General features: G+C 37.6%; 1 protein-coding gene across 1 annotated transcript in view; it reads right to left on the minus strand.

Moving 5' to 3' along the window:
• Positions 1 to 5,099: 5,099 nt before the first annotated feature.
• Positions 5,100 to 21,496, minus strand: part of CCDC158 (coiled-coil domain containing 158) — a gene marked incomplete at its 3' end in the record, with an annotated part of 66,364 nt that continues 49,967 nt past the window's right edge. Inside the window, exons 18-24 of the mRNA XM_081059778.1 lie at positions 17,496 to 17,656; positions 15,854 to 15,913; positions 14,879 to 14,938; positions 11,339 to 11,406; positions 8,792 to 8,947; positions 7,120 to 7,227; positions 5,100 to 5,176 (exon numbers count right to left, since the gene is read on the minus strand). Coding sequence (XP_080915904.1) covers positions 5,100 to 5,176; positions 7,120 to 7,227; positions 8,792 to 8,947; positions 11,339 to 11,406; positions 14,879 to 14,938; positions 15,854 to 15,913; positions 17,496 to 17,656 — 690 coding nt within the window. The remainder of the gene's footprint in view (positions 5,177 to 7,119; positions 7,228 to 8,791; positions 8,948 to 11,338; positions 11,407 to 14,878; positions 14,939 to 15,853; positions 15,914 to 17,495; positions 17,657 to 21,496) is intronic.

Below are 21,496 nucleotides of genomic sequence, written 5' to 3' on the forward strand. Positions count from 1 at the left end.
GGAGCCTTGAAAGTTTGGACAGTCAGAGCCCCGCTGACCAGGAAGACTGGGAAATGGTGTCCAGGCACTCGTCTTGGGGAGATATTGGTTTGGGTGGCGGTCTTGAGGCTCCGGTGCTAAGCCCAAAACAGAGCATGGACTATGGCAGAAGCACTCTTGTGGATACAAGAGGTCAGGAAGTGGATGTGAAAACAAAAAGGGCAGTCGCTATATCTTCAGAGTCTCAGCAAGTTAGTGTCAGGTTCCAGATCCATTATGTCACATGCACTGATATGCAATTCATTGCAGTAACTGGAGACCATGAGTGGCTTGGGAGATGGAACACTTACATCCCCCTCCAGTGTATTAGGGATGGGTTCTGGTCTCGTTCTATATCCCTGCCAGCAAATACAGTGGTGGAATGGAAGTTCGTGGTGGTAGAGAATGGGGAAATTACTCGCTGGGAAGAATGTAGCAATAGGTTACTAGAGACTGGCCATGGGGATAAAATGGTTCACAAGTGCTGGGGGATTCATTGATTCAGTTTGCAAAGTACCGAAGAGGCTGCTGCAGGATATGGGAGAGTCTAAGGTTGTGGCACATACTGAATAGTTTAAAATAAAGGAAGTATGACTCCAAATTTAGCCATCAGTGTTGTTTCAAATCTGCTAGTGGCTTTTGTCTAATGAGCAGAAATGTATATATATATATATATATATATATATATATATACACACACGTATATATGTATATATGTATATGTATGTAGATAATACTTCCAGTACGCATGGACCCTTTCCTGTGGCATTGATGGATGGATTCCTGCTGATCCATCATTACTTTGGGGCTTAGTCCTCTTGGGGAGAGACTTGCCTAAGCTTCAGGTGTGGCCTGGTCAGGGAATACAAAACTAACCAGCTGCATAGGGTTCAAGTTTGAGCCTTTGGGTGATCCTTAAACCAAGGGAATAAAACCAGCTGCATTCAAAAAAAGCTGGTTTCCTATTGGTACAGCTGGAGAAATGCTCTCTTTACTACATGTGCACTTTGTGTAAAAATAGTTAACACCATATGGAACTGTGATCAGAAAATATCTGGTCGCTAGACGTGCTTAGCAAGGATATGAGATAGTGCATTAAGACTTACCGATGTTTTCGGCTTGGTTTTACCTGCCTGATATGGTTTGAAGGTAGCCAGTATGTCTTTGTCATGTGATTGAAGGCTGGTGTAGAAAAGAGGGCCTAATCAGTCTGTCATTGGCAGCAGCCCATGAGCAAAGGGAACAGGAATGGGGTTAAGGTGTGGCCTGAGCCAGGTGGTCTGAATGCTAGCTCTTAGAGGGCTGGGACGTACAGGTACAGCTACCTGACTGTAGGGAGGGACACACCACCATTTGCTTCTGGGGCCTCTCTGCCCACGGCTCAGACCCCAACAGACGAGCTGTCCCATAGCAATTGGTTCATCCTCTTCCCTCTCCTTTCATCCCAGTAGCTTTCTTGGGTAACCTAATTGTAACAGGACAGTGATGGAGAAGTACGTCTTTGCTCTGAGAAGAAATGAACTTTGCTATTATAACTGAAAAAATAAAACCCGAGTTTTAATATCTATTAAATGTCTGGTTTGTCTAAATCTTAGTACCATAGTAACTTAGATATAAAATACTAGTATTTCCCTCCATTAATAACAGATACAGAAAAAAAAGCAAACACCAGGAGGCAGAGAAGTCTATTTTTCTCTTCCCTTTGGAGACAAAGTATTAGAATATTTCTTTTAAAACTTCTTTTGGAGAGAGATTATGCATGCCTGTACTTGAAAATGAATTCTTATATGTTAAAACAACTTTTAGTAAGTGTAACATCTTTTGATGAGACATTGTTTAATTTTTGGTTTCTGATGATGATCTTTGCCGAAAGGAGCTTAAACCCAACTGAAGGTAGTGTTACAAAGTGCTTAAAAGAACTATGTTTGATACTTTCTGACTCATAGCATTCTTATGTAAAATTCATGTATGTTTCTCACATATTTCATAATGAATTTAATATTCTCCCAGTGAGGTCTGCAGAAGGCATTTAGTATTACTACCCTGAAGGCCCAAGCATTTCTATTAGGTAAAATTAAAGGTAAAACAGTTTACAATAAAGACCTCTTTAGAGTCCTATCACTAGCCATTTTATATTATCTGATGAAATAAAAATCAGTAAAGCCAATTGATTTAAGAGAGATACATATAATACTAAACGTTACATATTTAAAAATCATTATTTAAAATTGAATGTACTTAGAGTGCTAATACTATCATTTAGAGGAGAACCATGAGAATTTTCTTGTGGGAGTCCGTATGTCCTTCTTAGTTTATTATGTGTACTGGTTAGGACTAACTCTAGCTGCTGTCGCAGACACCATGCATGGAAGAAGGCTGCAACAACAGTTACTTCTTGTTAACACTAGTGGGTATTCCTGGCAAGTAGGGCAGCTCTTCCCCTTGCAGAGACTGTTACCCAGGCTCCTTCTGTCCTGTGACTCTACCATCTCCTAGGACCTCACTGTCCTCTGTAACCAGTCAATGGAAGAAGAAATAAAGTGAGGACAAACTACAAATGCTTACTAAGACTTGGCCAGAAAGTGCCACATCCTGCTCTGTCCACATGCCATTAGTGGCCACAGGTGGCCACACCTAGATGGAGGTGGGGCTGGGAAACAGCCACTGGCTGGGCAGCTGCTTCTCTGACATCTGTGCTATGCAATGCGAGTGCAGACTTTTTTGACAGCTAGCCTTCTGCCACACTGTCCCTATTGCCTTTGGCACAGTTGAAACATTTTTGTGTATGTTCTTCTTGTCTCGTTTTATTTGGTTCACATACTGTGGTATAATATGGTCTAATAAATATATTTAGTCTTTGTCCCAGGTTTCTGGCACAGAGCTCCTTAAACCCTTGGAATTTCTTGAGAGATTGGAATGTCTTTTGTTATTCGTAATGAGGCTCTTTAGATCACACATGAGTTTATGCTAACCAGGTGATTTGGAGGTGGGGGGCAGATAGTGCCCCCGATGGAGCTGGTCACCACAAAGACCAAGCGATTAGAGGACTGGAACTTTCAGCCCCACCCACCAATCTCTGGAAAGGGGTGAGAATAAGCTCTATAAAAACTCTCGAACACAGTCATGTGCTCAATGATGATGATTTGGTCAAAGATGGACCAGGGACTGCATAAGATTACAATAGAGCCCCAAAATTCCTGTCGCCTAGTAACGTGGTAGCTGTTCTAACATGGTAGTGCAAGGCATAGTCACATGTTTGTGCTGATGGTGGTGTGAACACACCTGCTGCACTGCCAGTCACGCAAAAGGACCGCACACACAGTCATGTACAGTACACAGTACTTGATAATGACAGTAAACTAGGTTACTGGCTTATGTATTCATATACTATATTTTCATTGTTATTTTAGAGTGTACTCTTTCTATTTGTAAAAAAAATTGCTTTAAAATAGTATGCTGTGTTATACTGGCAGCAGCCTCATCTCATGCTTACTGCGTCTCTTGATAGTATTATTTCCTCTTGTGATTGATTTAGTCTCGTGTTGTTTTATAAATTTAGTCTAAGTATCCAGTGTTATAAAGTCTATAGGAGTATATGTCCTGGGCCTTCACATTCACTCACCGCTCACCCACTGACTCACCCAGAACAACTTCCAGTTCTGCAAGCTCCATTCATGATCAGGGCTCTATACAGGTGTACCATTCTTTTATCTTTTACCTCGTATTTTTCATATTTTTCCTATACCTTTACTATGTTTAGCTACGTTTAGACACACAAATGCTTACCATCGTGTTACAGTTGCCTATAGTATTCAGTACAGTGACATGCTATCCAGGTTTGTAGCCCAGGAGCAACAGGCTGTACCATATGGCCTAGGTTTGTAGTGGGCTATGCCATCTAGGTGTGTGTAAGTGCATTCTACGATGTTTGCACAATGACAAAGTCACCTAATATCGCAGAACATATCCCTGGTGGTAAACAGTACATGACTGTAATGAGAATTCATGAGCTTCGGGGTTGCTGAACATATCAAGGTGCTGAGAAGGTGGTACACGCTGAGAGAGCATGGAAGCTTCGTGCACCTGGACACCATACCTTGCCCTCCGTATTTCTTACACTTGGCTGTTTCTGAGTCATTTCCTTCATAATAAACCAGTAATAGTAACTAAAGAACTTTCCTGAATTCCATGATCCATTCTAGCAAATTACTGAAACTCAGGAGGAGGTTATGGGAACCCCCCAGTTTATAACCTGTCAATCAACAAAGTACAAGTGGCCTGGGACTTGTGATTGGCATCTGAAGTGAGGCAGTTTTGTGAGACTGAGCCCTTAAAGCTGTAGAATCTGCCACTAACTCCAGACAGTGTCAAAACTGAATTGACTAATAGGACACCCAGTTGGTGTCCACAGAGAATTGGTTATTGGTGTTAGAAAGCACTCCACATGCAAAAGCCTTTAATTTATTAAAACCTAATTAAGGCAGATTAAATCCATTCCACGGTTAGAAGTTACCCACTGACTGAAAACTAGCACATTTTTTTCCTTCTTTATAGTTACTAATATGTAAAAAAGAAACTTTTCCAAAAGTTTTGATTAGGGGCCCAATGTTTTGTTACCTGATCACATTCACTGATATTGACAGAATGGTGAGTTCAGGTTCACAAAAGGAATCTTGTCAGTATGCTGGAGTTTGTCTTTCTGTTGCGGGCATTATGTCATATCTTTCAGGTGAAAGATTTTTTTTTTTTAAGTTGCGGAAAACTAAACCAAAACAAACAAACAAACAAACAAACTATTGCTTCAGCACCAGTAAAGATATTAAAAAAACATAACTATTCAAACACACTAATAGTAGCACAAATTAATACCTTATGAGTTATGAATATTCCACATCTAGTTAGTACTGCTTGAAGTTTTACTGTGAGAGCATTCAAGAATAGTTTATTTCAAAACAGAGTTTATAGGACAGGGTATCTTTTATTAAATTTTCACATAAAAAGAAAAAGTTCACAGGGCACTACTTATAAGTAATACCACAATTAATTGGGCATCATCCCTCTGTAAATAGGCAATCAATGTATCATTTTAGTAACATTTTTTCCTGGTCTTTCACTTTTTGTATCCTCTTTTCTTGATTTCTGATCATTGAAGACATCGCTGAAAAATGTTGATAAAACAAAGTTAGAATAGCAACATTTACTCAGGCTTTAATTCTATTATGCGCTTCTTGAAAGGCCAGCTCGCTACTATAGAAATAGATACATTCTGAGCTCAAGAAGTTCTTAAAAATTGCAAAGTAGTGTATTTTTAAAAAGACTGATGCTATGGAACAGAGTTAAGGATAAATCTTTACTCTTTCAGTTGTTTTAAATGAACATGATAATTATTATAGAAGTAATACATACTAACTAAATAATTTGAATAACTCAGAATCGTACAAAGATGAAAGTCAGTCTTTGTCTCCGTTCCCTCCATCTACTGAAACCACCCCCCCACCCCCAGAGATCATCACTGTGAACAGTTTGGTGATTATCTTCATGTACACACACAAACACACACACACACACCCACGAGTTTTCTTTTTTACATAAATGGATTTCTGGTATAAATTGTTCTGTAACTTGCTTTATTCACTTAAAATGTCAACATATTTACAGTTCAGCTCGTGTTTTGTTATGACTGCACAGTATTCCATTATATGGATGCACCAACCTATTATTAAATTTTTAAAAGTTGCTTCTTATTTTCACTTACAAATAATACTATAGAAAATACTTTTGTAAACAGACATTTGTACAATTATTTTCTGTAGAATAAATTGCTAGACGTGGAATTTCTGGGTCAAAACATATGTGCATTTCAAGTTTTGATAAATGCTTCCAAAATTTACTCCAAAATATTTGTTTCATAATTTCCAAGAGACATTTCATCCAGACAATAAATCCAAAATAAAGATATTTTTATTTTTTAAACAAAAACAACATATCTCCCATGTGGACTATTACAGGGTGGCATTACTCAGATAAACTTAGAAACATAAGTCAAAGTATGATCAAAATGGGGTCAATAAGATAATACATCCTCCTTAAAAAACTCACAATACATTTTTAAAATATTTTAGGTTACCATAAGGGACTTGAAATTTTCTTTAATAACAATTTAGTATAGTCTTAGCATAGTAAAACAATTTGGATTTTATAGTCAGAAATTGCAGAGATTAAGTCCCAGGTCTACCACTCATGTGACTTAGAACTTATTGAGTGACTGAGATCTTATCTTCATTTCCTCATTTTCAAATGACATAATATTAGCACCCACCTCCGAGGGTCGGGTCGTTGTGAGGCTCAACATGAGGGAAACAAGTAAAGCAGTGAGTATAGGGCCTGGCACATAGCTGGTAAGTGCTCCATAAATGCTAATAGCTACTATGATAATTAGTAAGGTTGAATTTATTTTATAAGAATTTGTTCTTAGAAAAATATTTATTATCCTTCATCTAGCAATTTATATTCTCTAGAGATGGAAAGATAGAATAACATGTATAACCCCAAATTAATTTATCTCTGACACAGGCTCCTGGATTCATGAATTTATTTCAGAAAAGCATAAAATAATAGCCCTCCCAAACGCATGGGAACATATCCATATCTTCCCACATCCGTGGGAGCAGCCACTTAGAATTTATGCCGCAAAGTTGCCTATCATCAGCAGAGCACAGTAGTTTCTTATTCAAATAGCTTTCATAAATTTATAAGTAGTTAATTTTATTTATTTAGTGATTCACTGGGTGGCATAATCTCTTATAACCCACACTAATCAAAATCCTGTGTAAGGCTAAATATCATTATTTTGTTTTCTGGCTACCGACTGCAATCGTATATAGGTTACCATTGTACACATGCTTGTCTATAGTAGAGCAGGGCTAAAGTAACCTGTGTAAGGCCACACAATTAACCCTGGGGTTAGACATGGTTTATTTTGACTAAGGTTTCTGACTGGCTTATATCTTTTGTAGCGGGTCTATAGATAGGAGGCTTAACCTGAAGGGAAGCTCAGTATTCTTTGGAGCAAGGAAAATCATGCCAAAATGAACATTGTACCTTGGTTCTTTATCTGTAAATCTTCTACCAGAGTCTGCAAGCTTTCCAGTCTGTTCTGAAGCTTCCTGCATGTTTTTCCTGTTGTTTCTATTGGCTGAGACTGTGAAGCTATTAGAAAATTGCTTAGATGTGATATTAAAAGTCTACTCAATATTTTTTAAAGAAATTTTCCAATTACAGGTTAAACAACTTTTCTTTTAAAATTGTGGAAATTTTAAAATACTATTTTATTTTTTTATTAGTTTCTGGTGTACAATGTAATAGTTAGACATTTACACCCCTCACAAAGTGATAACCCCTCTGCCTCAATCTACTACCCCTCTGACATTGTACATAGCTGTAGAATAGAATAAATGAGCAAACTAATAGAAATAGTCTCAGAGATATAAAGATAAAACTGCGGGTTGCTAGATGGGAGGAGGGTGGGGATGAGGGAGAAGGTGAGGGGATTAGAAAGTACAAATTGGTAATCACCAGATTGCCACGAGTATACAAAACACATTTTGGGGAATATAATCAATAATGTAAAGATTTTGTAGGGTATCCGATGGACACTTGTCTTATTAGGGAGTTCACTTCATGGACAGTCTAAAATACCATTTGGAAACAAAGAATGTCTTACCTAAATATTGCCATACTAGCTTATTTGATTTTGTTTCAAACCAATCTGATTTACTATTATTTAACTACAGAGCATTAAATGGAATGAGTGGGAGGAGTATTTTAAGTTTAATGATGCATTCTGCATTATAAATGACAGCTTTTTATACCAAACCTGAGTAGTTCCAAACCTGAGAAGTTAGGGTATGGAAGAGCAAGATTTAATCCTGAACACTCTTGAAAGTCTGAAGCCAAGTGCCCGTTTCAGTCGCTGTCCCCTGAATGAGGACAGTATTACATAATGGGAGAGGGGAGTATGGATGCTGATATGGTCACAGCGAACCTAGAAAAAATGTGGCAGTAGCAACTGGAGAGCGGCTGGAAGCATGTAAGCTAGTCTCTAATAAGTGTGCGAAGTTTTGTCAACCTCTACAAAATATTTGATTGGCAATCTCAAGATTTTGATCTTAGTCTCTGATGCAACAACTTACTTAGTTTACCCCTTATCAAAAGGAATGATGCCTAGGGCCCTGGGGCTGTCTGCGTCACTGTCACATACCATGAAAAACATTTCAAGTTCAATTCAACATCTATATATTTAACGTCCATTTATCAGGCACAGATTCTAAATCAAACCATTTTTCCCATCTGTTTTAGCAAAAAAAAAAACCTTAAAAAAATGAGCACATTTTGAGAAGTATGATAGATATTTGCACTTACAAAGGCAGAGACTTTGAGGAAAGCTATGATATCAGAGAACATAAATAAGAAAGAAAAGTCACTCACAGCATTTAAAAGAAGACCACAAATCTTATAATAAATAGAGAAAAAAAGTTCATTATTCATGACGGAGAGATAATATTTACATATAATATCTATGTTTATTTACTAAGGGGCATGTGTGTGTACACAACAGCTATGCTATTTAAATCAGACCCACTTAAGTTACACAGCATCAGTTAGAATTTGAATATAAGAACACCATGTAAAATCTTATTCTGATTATAGAAAAGAACTTTCAATTCACCAGAGTAAGAAATCAATCTCACCAGTCATATCAGATCATTCTTACCTTTAACAGAATCAGGTGAATGAACAGGTTTGGTGGATCTATATTGTGATGTGGAACCAATTGAATCTTCAGCCGAACTAGTTAGGAGTGAATGAACTGGAGACTTCTTAGAAGAATGGAATGAACGAGAAGCTGAATTTTTCACCGATGGACTTACTAAAATTTTGCAACAAAGTAAAATAACAGAATTAATTAAAAACATTCATTACACCTCTCAAAAAGTCACACTTTCATGAGAAAATGTTCCCAGTGGTTGGGGGGAGGGAAAAGGAAGTTCTGGTAAATACCCAAGGCTCTGGGTGGGAACTGAAAAGGGCTCTGCACTGAAGAGGACCATGTCTTAGAAATAAAGAGAAACAGGCAGAAGACCTGCCGTTGGGGACCAGAGGTCCAGCTTAAAATCATTTAATTTCTGATTAAATTAAACTGATTTGGGACCGCTGATGTCCTCAGTTGTCTACTACAACCAAGCATGAATGCTCTCCTGAGGAAAATAACTTCATTCTAAGCCTCAAACCAGCTGTACAAGTCTTCATATATGTTTGTCATATACCATAAAATAATCAGGCATGTGATGAGACAAAATGACACGGTGAAAAACCCAGAGAAAAAATACAGGTAATAGATATGGACCCATAAGGTCTGGATAATGGAGGCACAGACTACCATAGATTCAAGTAGCATTACTTCAAACTCCAAACAGGTACTTCTTATATAAAGAAAATCATAACTGGACATATCAGTAAAAACTGCTAAAAAACAAACAAACCAAACCAAAGGCAAAAATAATCTTAAAGCTGCCAGAAGGGGGAAAGAAAGAGTACATTTAAATGAACAACAATTGATTTTAGAGCTGACTTCTTAGTAGAAACAATGGAAGCAAGAAAACAATGGAATATTTTCAAAGTGACGGAAAAATGTCAGCCCTAGAATTCTATACTCAGCACAAATATTCTTCAAAAATGGGCATAAAATAAAGACAAGCATAGAAACTGAGAATATGTCCCCAGCAGACTTATATTAAAGGAAACATTAAAGGCATAAGTAAAATGATACGAGACAGAAGGTAAAGTATAATTATGAGGGTATATCTAAATTAATATTAACTGTACAAAACAGTACAAATAATTCATTGTGGTATTTACATTTATAATTAAAATATGTGACAACAGTTGTATGTAAGTTGGAAGGATAGGGAACAGAGTTAACATGTTCTAAGATATTCACGATGTATAAAAAAAAGTAAAAGCCCTCATTTATATTAATCTACTAAGGCAAGGATATATCTTGTATTTTCATGCATAATCATTAAAACAAATAAAACATAAGTGAAATAAATGAATTGTTTAACCTCAGATAAATGCTCTTTTCTTCAAAGATTCCTCATAAGTTAAAGATTATTTTAAAATTAAGAGTTTGTATTTAAGAATATTGTGTTTTGATTTTAGATATACATATATACTTTTTTATAAAAGAAGAGAAAATTTGGAAATTTATCTTTCTCCTGTTTCATCTCCTATTTCAATCTTCCTTATTTACATGATTATTGTCCAGATTTATAGCTAAATTTTTGCTGAATGACCATCTGTTCACATTTTCATTTTTCCCATTTATTATATGCTCTTCCATAGAGAGACCATTATGTGTTTATTGGTTTGTCCTTGCCTCCCAAATCTAACGTATTCTTTATAATTATTTTTCATCTTTCTTAGTTTAAAAAAAACTCCTAAAACAACTCCTTCTGTGTGACTTTCTCTATGGGGACCATCATGTCCACGACTATGATTTCAGTCATGCCTATCCTATTTATTTTTCTAAGGCTTTCCTTTCTAACATTCTTATTTTTCTCTTCCATTTTTAGTCTGTGTTATGCCATTTTGCTTTTCAACAGATTCTGTTATCTTTTAATCTCATCCTTGATCTTGTTTTCATTTTGTCTATAAGTCTTTGCAAAGTATATGAAGAACCATCTGTCTCAATTCTCCTTTTCCTTTCATCCATTCTGTAAATATTTATCGAGCACTGGCTATGTATCAGGAAGGTTCTAAGAACCTGGGATACATCAGGGAACCTAAGCCTTAAAGACATCTGCCCTTGTGCAGCTTTCATCTAGCAGGAGGTGACACACAATGCACAACATAAATTAATAAGTTACATAGGATATTAAAAGATAAATCTAATTAAAGAAAATGGTGAGGGAAAATGGGAGTGTGGAAGGATTACAATATTTAAATAAAGTTGTGAGAGTAAGTCTCCCTGGGAAAGGGACACTTGAGCAAAGGCTTTAAAGGAAGTGAAGGGGTTAGCATCTTGGAGAAAAGAGTGGGTATAAAGGCCCTGAAACAGAAGCTGCCTGGAATGTTCCGAGAACAATTCAAGGGTGGATGAAGCTGAGGGAAGAAGGAGGTAGCAGCGGGAGATGAGAACACAGGGCTAACAGGGACTTATAGGCTACTATAACGACATTAGCTTTTATTCTCACGGAAATGGGGAGCCACTGCAGGGTTTTGAGCAGGCCCCATTTCTGTGCTCCCGTTGAAAACTCACCTGTACATGGGAATGTGAAGCAACTGGACGGATCTTCTAGGTCTCCTGTGTGTAATGTGACTGGCTCTCTGGAAGCATAAGAATGGTCACGCAAACATTTCATTTCACTAGCGTAGCATTAAATTTTATGGACAGAAGCAAACTCATGCAGGCAAAAGTTACGGCTTACAATACAAACTGAAGATGGCAGTCCTAACCCTAAATTTCAGTAGTTCGAAAACACCCTATGAGGGAATCCAAAGCTGCATGGTCTTTATGCATTCAGTGCCCATGAACATTTTGCAGCATGAAAACCTAATAATGTATAATAATCTTGGTTAGAAAATTCATTTTTCTGTAATAATAATTTTAAACCTCAAATATTTCTGTCATGGATTCTAACAGAGGCAATCTTAATGACTTATTTAAAAATGAAAAAACGAAGACAAAAAAAAGAGAAAGAAACCTGGGATATATCAGGTTACAAAACTATCAGACTTATTTAAATCAGTAAGTTGAAATAGGTCTGTGGTTACCAATGTGGGAATATTATGGCAGCAGCTCTCAAGGTGGTTCCCTTGCAGGGAGTTTGTGAGGCCAACACAATTTTATTATAATACTAAGACATTATTTGCTTTTTAAACTCTCAGTCTCTCACAAGTGTGTAGCGGAGTTTCCCAGAGGCTCCATGAGATCTGATATCACAAGTTAAATGCAGATGCAGATATGAGAATCCAGCAGTCTTTTATTAAGGCATGCATTAAGTTATAAAACAATGCCTTCTCAATGACTTTTATTTGAAAATTGTAGCTATTTTCATAATAAAAACATTATGATCACATGTAATACAGTTTATTTTTAAATCAATACATATCAAAACATTTGATATTAAAATTAAAATTTAATTTAAAGTTAAAATTTATTTTCCAATACTTAAAACAGCACTGGAAATGACCCAGGTCAACAAAAGCTCTTTGCAATCCTTAATGACATTTGTGAGTACAAAGAGGTCCTGAGACCAAAAAGTTTGAGCATAGCCATATTTGGGGAAAGGCCCTGGAACGGAAGGTCGTGGCTATATTGTGGATGGTCTTAATTCTCAGGGCAAAAAGTTTGTTCTTGTTGCAGAAGGCAATTGGGAGTCTTTGAAGGTTTTGGGGCTGGGAAACAAAGTCTGAAGTGTGCTTTAGGCAGATCAATTTGAAACTGATACATAGAAGTGACTGGAACATGCAAGAGATCAGATTTTAAAACATCCGCACTGAACACTATAAAGGCCACACTGTAGCCCCGAAGAAAGGTAAAAGGCCTAAAGCAGTGTGGCGGGCTGAATAGGCTGCCAAATATATCTGTATCCAAATGCCAAGAACCTGGGAACCTGTGAACGTTCCTTATATGGCAATAAAGTCTTTGCAGATGTGATTACATCAAGGATCTTGAGATGGGGAGATTATCCTGGATTATCCAGACGTGCCCTAAATGCTATCACAACTGTCTAAGCGGGAGGTGGGGGAGAGCTCACGAAGGAGAGAGATGATATGACAATCTCAGCAGAGAGAGATTTGAGGGTGTTATGCTGTGGGCCGTGGAGGAGGACGAAGAAGCCAGGAAGCAAACTCTAGAAGCTGGGAAAAGGTAAGGAAATGGATTAACCCCAAGAGCTTCTGCAGGGAGTGTGGCCCTAGCAACACCTCAGTGAAACTGACTTAGGAATTCAGGCCTCCAGAACTGTTAAGAGAGAGATAAATTTGTATTGTTTTAAACCACTAATTTTGTTACAGCAAACACCAGAAATGAATATTGGTAGTTTGAGGGGATGTGCAAAGAAGAAAACGGATTTGAGAACTGCTTTAGGTCAGAATTAATAAGTTTTGGTGACTAGAGAAGTGAGACAAGAGAGAAAGAAGAATAAAAGATAATGTTAAGCTTTAATGATAGGTGCCCTGGGAAGCAGTAGTGTAAAATAGAAGTGTGAGATAGAGGGGAATGGTTTTGTGAAACAGTCATCTTTCTTTAGTTCATCATTATGCTTCATTTCCGGAAACATCCATATGGAGATGTGTAAAAGGGAGCTAGGTATTATAAGGAATTCTTTCTTAGGGCATAATGTTGCTCATTAAATTACAGCAACATAAAAAGAATGAGAAAAATCAATTCTCCACAAAACTTCTGAGAGATGTGGCTTGCAGAATCATTCAAGCACAAATACCATACCAGAGTCATTTGTTTCTTTTTTATTCTGTTCTGGGTACAGACTCTATTGATTTAGCGTATATGGCTGCAGAAGTTTCTAGATTAAGAAACATTACTGTAAGATGTTGATTAAAGAAAAGGTGCTGCAATTACAGTGATATGTTGAGGTAAAACAGCAGTTGTGATATTCTCATTCATTTAGGTGTGAATGAGGCCATTTAAATGAATGGCCATTCATTTAAAAAATGGCCAATTTGCCATAGCATAGAGCGTTTGAATGCATTTTTAATTTTATAGTGTGCGTCACACTTTTCAGAGCTTCTATTAAATACTTAAAAATCTCTTCTTTCTGTTTGAACACAGGAAGGGACTAGGCCGAGGTCCCATCTTTTCCTCACCATTCTCTCTTCATCACAAACACATTGCTGCTGAAGGAAGCAGATTTTTTTAGTCATGGAAAAACTACAGCAGAGCTTGACGTTTCCAGAAAAGCAGCCCCTCTCTGTCCTATACCTAGGATTGGACTCTTTCCCTGGTAGCTCAGTCCAGGTGCCCCGAGGCAGAACACAGGAGTGGGTCACAGCCTGAACCCAGGAGCTGGAGTGACCTGAGTTCAAATGTGACCCATTGTTTACAAGCTGTATAACCTTGGCTTAAGCAAACTCGAGTCTTCATTTCTAACCTATATGTGGGGATAACAATGTACATTATGATACTTTAAACTATGTCATAGGTTAGATAGACTCAGTAAGTCTAAAACACTCAGAAAATAGAAAAATAAAGATATGCAGTAGGTAGCTCCAGATATTAATAGGTACAATGTAGCGTTACATATCTAGTAAGAAAAAAAAAACAACTCATTTCATTTAGGTTAAAAGAAAGATACATTTAAAAAGATTCAAGTTCATTATATTTTGATCTAGTAGCAGGGACAGTAAGAAAATATAATACTGTTTTCATTCATTCACTAAACAAGTATTTGCTGAATGGCTCCTTATGTGGCAATATGTAGCATCAGGCGACGTGCTTGGTGCTGAAAGTAAAGCAATGAATAAGCGTCTATCTAACTGGAATTTAAAGAGTAGAATTCACTTTCATATTCTTATGCTATAAAAAGGACTCTAATATCTCCATTTTTTTTATAGGTGGTAACAATAAGAAAAAGTAAGCTTTTTTCCCAGGCAGTCAGTCAATAAACAGCCCTTAACAGTGTAAGTAACTCGAGGACAGGGCCCAGGTCTGTCTTGCTCACTGTTACACTCCAAGGGCCTGGCACGTCATGGACAGTTAACACTATTTTGAATTAATAAATGAAAAGTCATAAAGAGGATATTTTGAAAGTCGGGGACTGGTATGATCATTTCTTACCTGCTGAAAGTTTCACTTGATTTGCTCCCTTCCATGGAGTCCCTTAATGAGTTGTTGCTTCTGTTGGTAGAGGGATGGGGGAAATGAAAGACTATGCCGTGCTATTTTTTACTTAATGATTAATCAAAAATGTTCCTCTGAACATCGCTTTTAGAAAACACAGATTCAAAAGAGTGAGACTGGGGTACTGGCTCTTCCAGGTGGAGGAAATAGTATGGAGAAAAGCTTGAAGACAGAAAGGAATGAATTCCTTTTGGGAATCAAGAGTAGTCTGCTTAGATTAGAGCATAGCATTGGAGTAAAGCAGGCTGCTGACAAGTTAGGGAAATTCTTCCAAGTCAGGCTGAGGGACCATGTACTTAATGGAACAGACATGAGGACGTGCAGGCAATGGCCTCAGCGTCTTAAATGGGTAACATGTTAACGGGAGCCTTTTTTTTTTTTTTTTTTTTTTTTTGGCGAAAGTCAGTTCTCAGAAGTTGTCTTTGTCTAAGGCTTACGGATTTCACTTTTATGCTCTTTTTATGAGTTCATTTAATAATTCAATTATTGATACAAATAGAATATTTAGTGAGGGTCTTAGAATCCTAAATTGAGGTCGTCATAATTTCCTTCGGGACTACCTTCCTCTCAAGTTATATAAGCCACAGAAAATATGTGTAAATATAGAAAAAGTCTTTCGTTTTTGGTATGACGTATCGTATAAATATCTTCTTCTAGGTAAACGGTATCAAAATTTAAAATAAGCAGAAGAATGCTTATTAATGTGATTTCTAAAAAGTAAATGACTTTAGTACATTTACTTGAAATCCTCTTGGTTTCAATTAACAGCTTTCCTTCAATGTAACAGCTTTCCTTCAATGAGCTCAAAATGCCCATTGATTCCCATGTAAACTGTCCAGACTTCCCAAGTTGCCTGGTCACATATAAAATTCTTGGACGGTTAATTAATTCAGAATATCAGATTCTTCTTACCTATGGCATATCTCTAATCTCAGGCTTGATTCAGTAATGCAATCTCTTACTCTATCATCTCTGTATAGATAAATATAACTCTCAGTTAATTATACAAAGAACAATTTCCAGATTCTATGTGTTTTTAGAATAATCAATTGTCATGTGTATTGAACTCTTTAAGGCACAACAGATTTTAGTTCTCTAAGCAAATTTTGCAAAGGGCTACTCATAGAGTTTATCAACTCAGAGAACTCAGAAATGCTTTCTCGTTCCATGGACTCTTAAAAGCTTTATGCAAAATTTAAGCTTTGGTGACAAGGCCATTGTAGGATTACAGCAAATTAACATAAACTCTCTAAAGGCAAGGACCAAGTATATTCATGTCCAATGCAGTCCAATGTAGTTCAAGCTCATCATGGCTGAAGTGATGGAAATCTGATCAGGGAAATCATGGCAATCTGTGGAATGATTAGTGCTGGGAGCCAGGGGCTCTAACTTTTACTTCTAGCTTTGCCTGTTTGCTTCATTTCAGGAGGCAACTCAGTCTGTGCCTAAATTTACTCATCGGACAAATGAGCTTAATAATACTGCCCTGACTTAGAGGGCACATTATAGAGTTATGACAAAAACAAAAGTGCTTTGTATGCATAGGTATTCTTTGATGCAGTGTCCAATGGAATATTTCTGACATGTGACTCAGTATACTCAATGTTATGCTAGGTAACTGGTCTGGTACAAATATTTTACTATTACTATTAATAATATCATTAATAAAAATTAGATACATCCAGCTAATATTTTGCTACCTCAAGTTAATATACATTAATTGAACATCTTAAGAAACTGGAGGTCGTTTATATATAAATATTATTTCAGGAAGTATTACTTTTAGACATTTACCATATAACCAGAAAATGATTACTACAATAACAGGTTGTGATAATACTAACAACTAGTATACAATTAGTATTATAATACTAAAAATATGCATATACCATATTAAAATGTTTGAAGTTAATCTAATAATAACACAATAAAATTTTAAACACTATTTGAAAAGACTATGAGAATCTCATTGATTTCTGCAAGTATGTGTAAGGAAGGGCTGGTGAATTGGTTGAATCCTTTTTGGAACTGACCTTTTATTAATTTGATATAAGTCATTGGCATGAATAACACGACAGAACCAAGTCCCTCCCTATTAGCTCACACCTGAAGAGATATGTAGTTCTCAGGGTTCTAGTTTTAGCTCCTCCATTGAACTATGTGGCTACAGGCAAGGTAACCTTTTGAAACTTATGTTTTTCTCATTTGTATAACGGGATAATAAGTCCTGCCCTATCCTGTCTCAAATAGTCATTGTGATTCAAATAAGATTACGGATGTGAACTTTGTTGGGAACTATAAATTACTACATGAATGTAATTTTGGGTGATGTCTTGCCCTACGTTCTGAATAGAAGAACTGTATTATTTTCTCTTGATGTCAAGTCGTTTTACTTTTGTTGAACTCCTCTACTTTCATATTATTTTCCCTGGTAATGTTAGATACTCTTCAAAGTTATTTAAATCTCAACCTCCCAGAGAGTAACACACGGACAGCTTAAAGGCAAAGCACTGATGAGAGAAGCTCTTGCATTCTGAAATACACTCAGTCTTACATAGCTACATATGAGACTCCCAGAGATGGTGTTCTCCCATCTTCCTCGGTCTTGCCCAAAGGCACAGGTGGTTCCTCATTGATCACACTTCTCAGTTCTTGCAGAAGCTGTTTCAGGTCCCTTGTTGGATCTTCCTTCAGTGTGTTATGTTTCATAGAATGCTGAATTAAAACAATTTCCAAAAAAAAGACACTTTGTTTTTTCAGATTCACATGCTACTTCATATTATAAAATTAATTCAACTGGTAAATAAAAATTATGAAGGAGAAAGAAGAGGAAAACAAAAATCACCTGTAATCTTACTGCTAAGGGATAATCAGTAATACCCAATCAATAATCAACATAGTGTCATCTCTAATTTATAAATGTGTATATAATTATTTACACATATATGCATACATATTTATAAATTAGAGTATGGGAGAACTTTCAGTCAAGATAGTGGAGTAGCTAAATGCTACTCCATGACCATATCAAAATTACAACTAAACTACAGAACCATCATTGAGAATCATCTAAAGTCCAGCTAAAGAGAAGTCCTATGACTAAAGGCATACAGAAGACACCATGTGGAGACTGGTAGGAGGGGTGGAGATGCAGAAAGTCGGTCCCGCACCCAGGTGTAGTGGTTAAAAATTGAGGTCCTCCCAGAGGAGTGAGGGGTCCCAGCCCCACACCAGGCTCCCCAGCCCAGGGTTCTAGTGCCAGGAAGAGAAGTCCCCATAACTTCTGGCTATGAAAATCAGTGGAAATTGTGGCTGAGTAAGATGGAAAGTGGCTGGAGTCCCAGGTGTTCTTCTTAAAGGGCTCATGCGTGGACTCACTCAGTCTGAGCTCCAGCATTGGGGCAGAAGCTTGAAAGGCACTAGAAACATACAGGGAGAAAATGAATTGTCTGGCTTCAGGGTGAAGGCTGGAGAAGCAGGCAGCTTTCTCCCAGATATAACTGCTGGCAGAATCTATTGTTTCTTTGTTGAGTCCTCCCCGCACTGGGTGTGCAGATGCAGGCACACACCATATCTGAGTCTCCATCATCCTGGCTAACACCATTTGCTCCATCCTGGTGATTCCTGAGGTCCTGCCCACCCAAATTGCAGGCCCATGCAAGCTGCTTCCAGTGGCTTTTCCATACAAATGGCCTGCCTTGGCTCATGCTGCAGACTTTCCTAAAACCTCTCAAAGGTTCACAAACCCAAACAAGCAGTAGTTGGCCTTAGCATGCCCCATGTCCCGTAAGCAGCTCCAAGCCTGGCACTATCACCAACCAGCCTTAGTATGCAGCTTAGCCTCTCCCAGGCACCTCCAAGCCCAGCACAAGTGGCAACCATCTGCAGATCACTTTGGAGTTCATCAAGTGGCCCCAGGCAGGGCACAGGCAGCAGCTAAACTTGGCCTGCACCAGAGCCTCTTCAAGAGGCCCCAGAATCAACACACCCAGTAGTCAACTTTAGACCACACCAGAGCACAACCCAAAGACCTCCACAAATGACACACCCAAAGGGCAGACTCAGCAGGCACCAGAGCCAAGCTAAAGCAAATCTTGCTTCGTAGGGTCCTGCACAACAGCTCCTCCACTGTAATCATGGCCAGTTCTCACAACCAATCAGCCTCAGAGTCAATCCCACCTATTGATGTGCAAACAGCAACTAAGGCTCACCTACAACAGAAGGGCACACACAACCCACACAAAGGACACACCTGGAACACCAGGCTCAGGTGACCAGGAAGACTGCACCACTGTGCTGCACAGGACACCTACTACGTAAAACCACTCTACAAAGACTGTGAGGCCTAGTAGCCCTACCTAATACATAGAAACTAACAAAGGGAGGCAGCCAAAATGGGGAGACAAAGAAACATGTCCCAAATAAATGTACAGAACAAAACTCCAGAAAAAAAGTAAACAAAATGGAAACAAGCAATCAACCAAATGCAGAGTTCAAGACACTGGTTATAAAAGATGCTTAACGGTCTCAGGATGAACTTCAACAAAGATATAGGAAGAAACATTAAAATGGAGATAGAAAACATAAAAAGAATCAGTCAGAAATAAAGAATATAATAACTGAAAAGAAAAATACATTAGAGGGAATCAACAGTTAGATGAAGCAGAGGATCAAGTCAGCGATTTAGAAGATAAGGCAGCAGAAAACACCCAATCAGAACAGCAAAAAAAAAAAAAAAAAAAAAGGAAAAGGGAAAGAATCCAAAATAATGGGGATAGTTTAAGGAGCCACTGGGATAACGACAAGCATACTAACATTCATACCAGAAGGAGAAGAGAAAGAGCAAGGAATTGAAAACCTATTTGAAGAAAAAAATAATGAAAAACTTCCCTAACCTGGCAAAGGAAATAGACATACAAGCCCAGGAAGTGCAGAGAGTCCCAAACAAGATGAACCCAAAGAGGCCCACACCAAAACACATCATAATAAAAATGCCAAATGTTAAAGACAAAGAGAGCATCTTAAAAGCAGCAAGAGAAAAGCAGTTGGTTACCTACAAAGGAGCTCCCATAAGATTGTCGGCTGATTTCTCAACAGAAACTTTGTAGGCCAGAAGGGACTGGCATGAAATATTCAAAGTGATGAAAAGCAAGGACCTACAACCAAGATTGTTCTACCCAGCAAAGCCATCATTTAGAATCAAAGGATAGATAAAGAGTTTCCCAGAAAAGAAAAAGCTAAGGAGTTCATCACCACCAAACCAGTATACAAGGAATGTTAGAGGGACTTCTTTAAGATGAAAAAAAAAAGACCAAAAATATGAATAATAAAATGGCAATAACTACATATCTGTCAACAATTACTTTAAAAGTAAATGGATTAAATTCTCCAATCAGAAAACACAGGGTGGCTGAATGGATAAGAAAACAAGACCCATACATATGCTGCCTACATGAGACTCACTTCAAATTGAAAGACATACACAAACTGAAAGTAAAAGGATAGAAAAAGATATTTTATGAAAAAAAAAAAGTAAAAGCTGGGTAGCAATACTTATACCAGACAAAATAAGACCTTAAAACAAAGGTTATGACAAGAGACAAAGAAAGACTCAATAATTCCACGTCTGGAATTTATCTGAAGAAATCTAAAACACTAACCCCAAAAGGCATACGAGGTCAGACAAGTTTGCGAACTCATCCTAGAAAAAGTGCTACCTCATTGCTGAATATCACCATGGTCACCTTCAAAATACTCCTCTTGGGAAACTATGCACTGATGCCAGTGCCTAGTCTACCCTTCAAAACAATTTTGGAACTCTTTTTCTGGAATGGCCATCAGAGCTCTTGTCATAATTACCGTTGATGTCCTGAATGTCATCAAAATGTCTTCCTTGCAATATTTCCTTTAACTTTGGGTAAAGAAAGAAATCATTGGGGGCCATATCAGGTGAGTAATATACTTATTTGTTTACTGGTTATTTGTTTACGGTATTCCAATACAGCTATTTGTTTACTGGTTAAAAACTCCCTCACAGACAGTGCCATGTGAGCTGGTGTATTGTCATGATGCAAGAGCAATGAATTGTTGGAGAAAAGTTTGGGTTGTTTTCGTCTTTTTCTTGCAGCCTTTTCAGCACTTCTAAATAGTAAACTTGGTTAACTGTTTGTCCAGTTGGTACAAATTCATAATGATAATCCCTCTGATATCAAAAAAAGTTAGCAACATCATTGCAACAAGTTCACAAACTTAATTGTCATACGTTGTAGGTTCTTCCTTGGTAGCGATTGTACCATTTCAACTAGTGATGTTGATAATGGAGGGTGGGAGGTGGGGGGTGGCTGTGCATGTGAGGGCAGGGAAGTATTAAAGAAGAAAGAAAGAAAGAGACCAGACAACAACATGACCAGAAACCAAGAGTAACAATGGTCACAGGACCATAGGTGATTCAGACAGCAAAGTTATCAAACACCAATTTTAAAAAGAATGTTAGTTAATGGTATGAGTTCCAGAAAGAAACAAGAGAATGGGGTAGGAAAAATTATTGAGAAGGTA

Source organism: Rhinolophus hipposideros (genome assembly GCF_964194185.1).
Source record: "Rhinolophus hipposideros genome assembly, chromosome: 1".
Lineage (NCBI taxonomy): Eukaryota > Metazoa > Chordata > Mammalia > Chiroptera > Rhinolophidae > Rhinolophus > Rhinolophus hipposideros.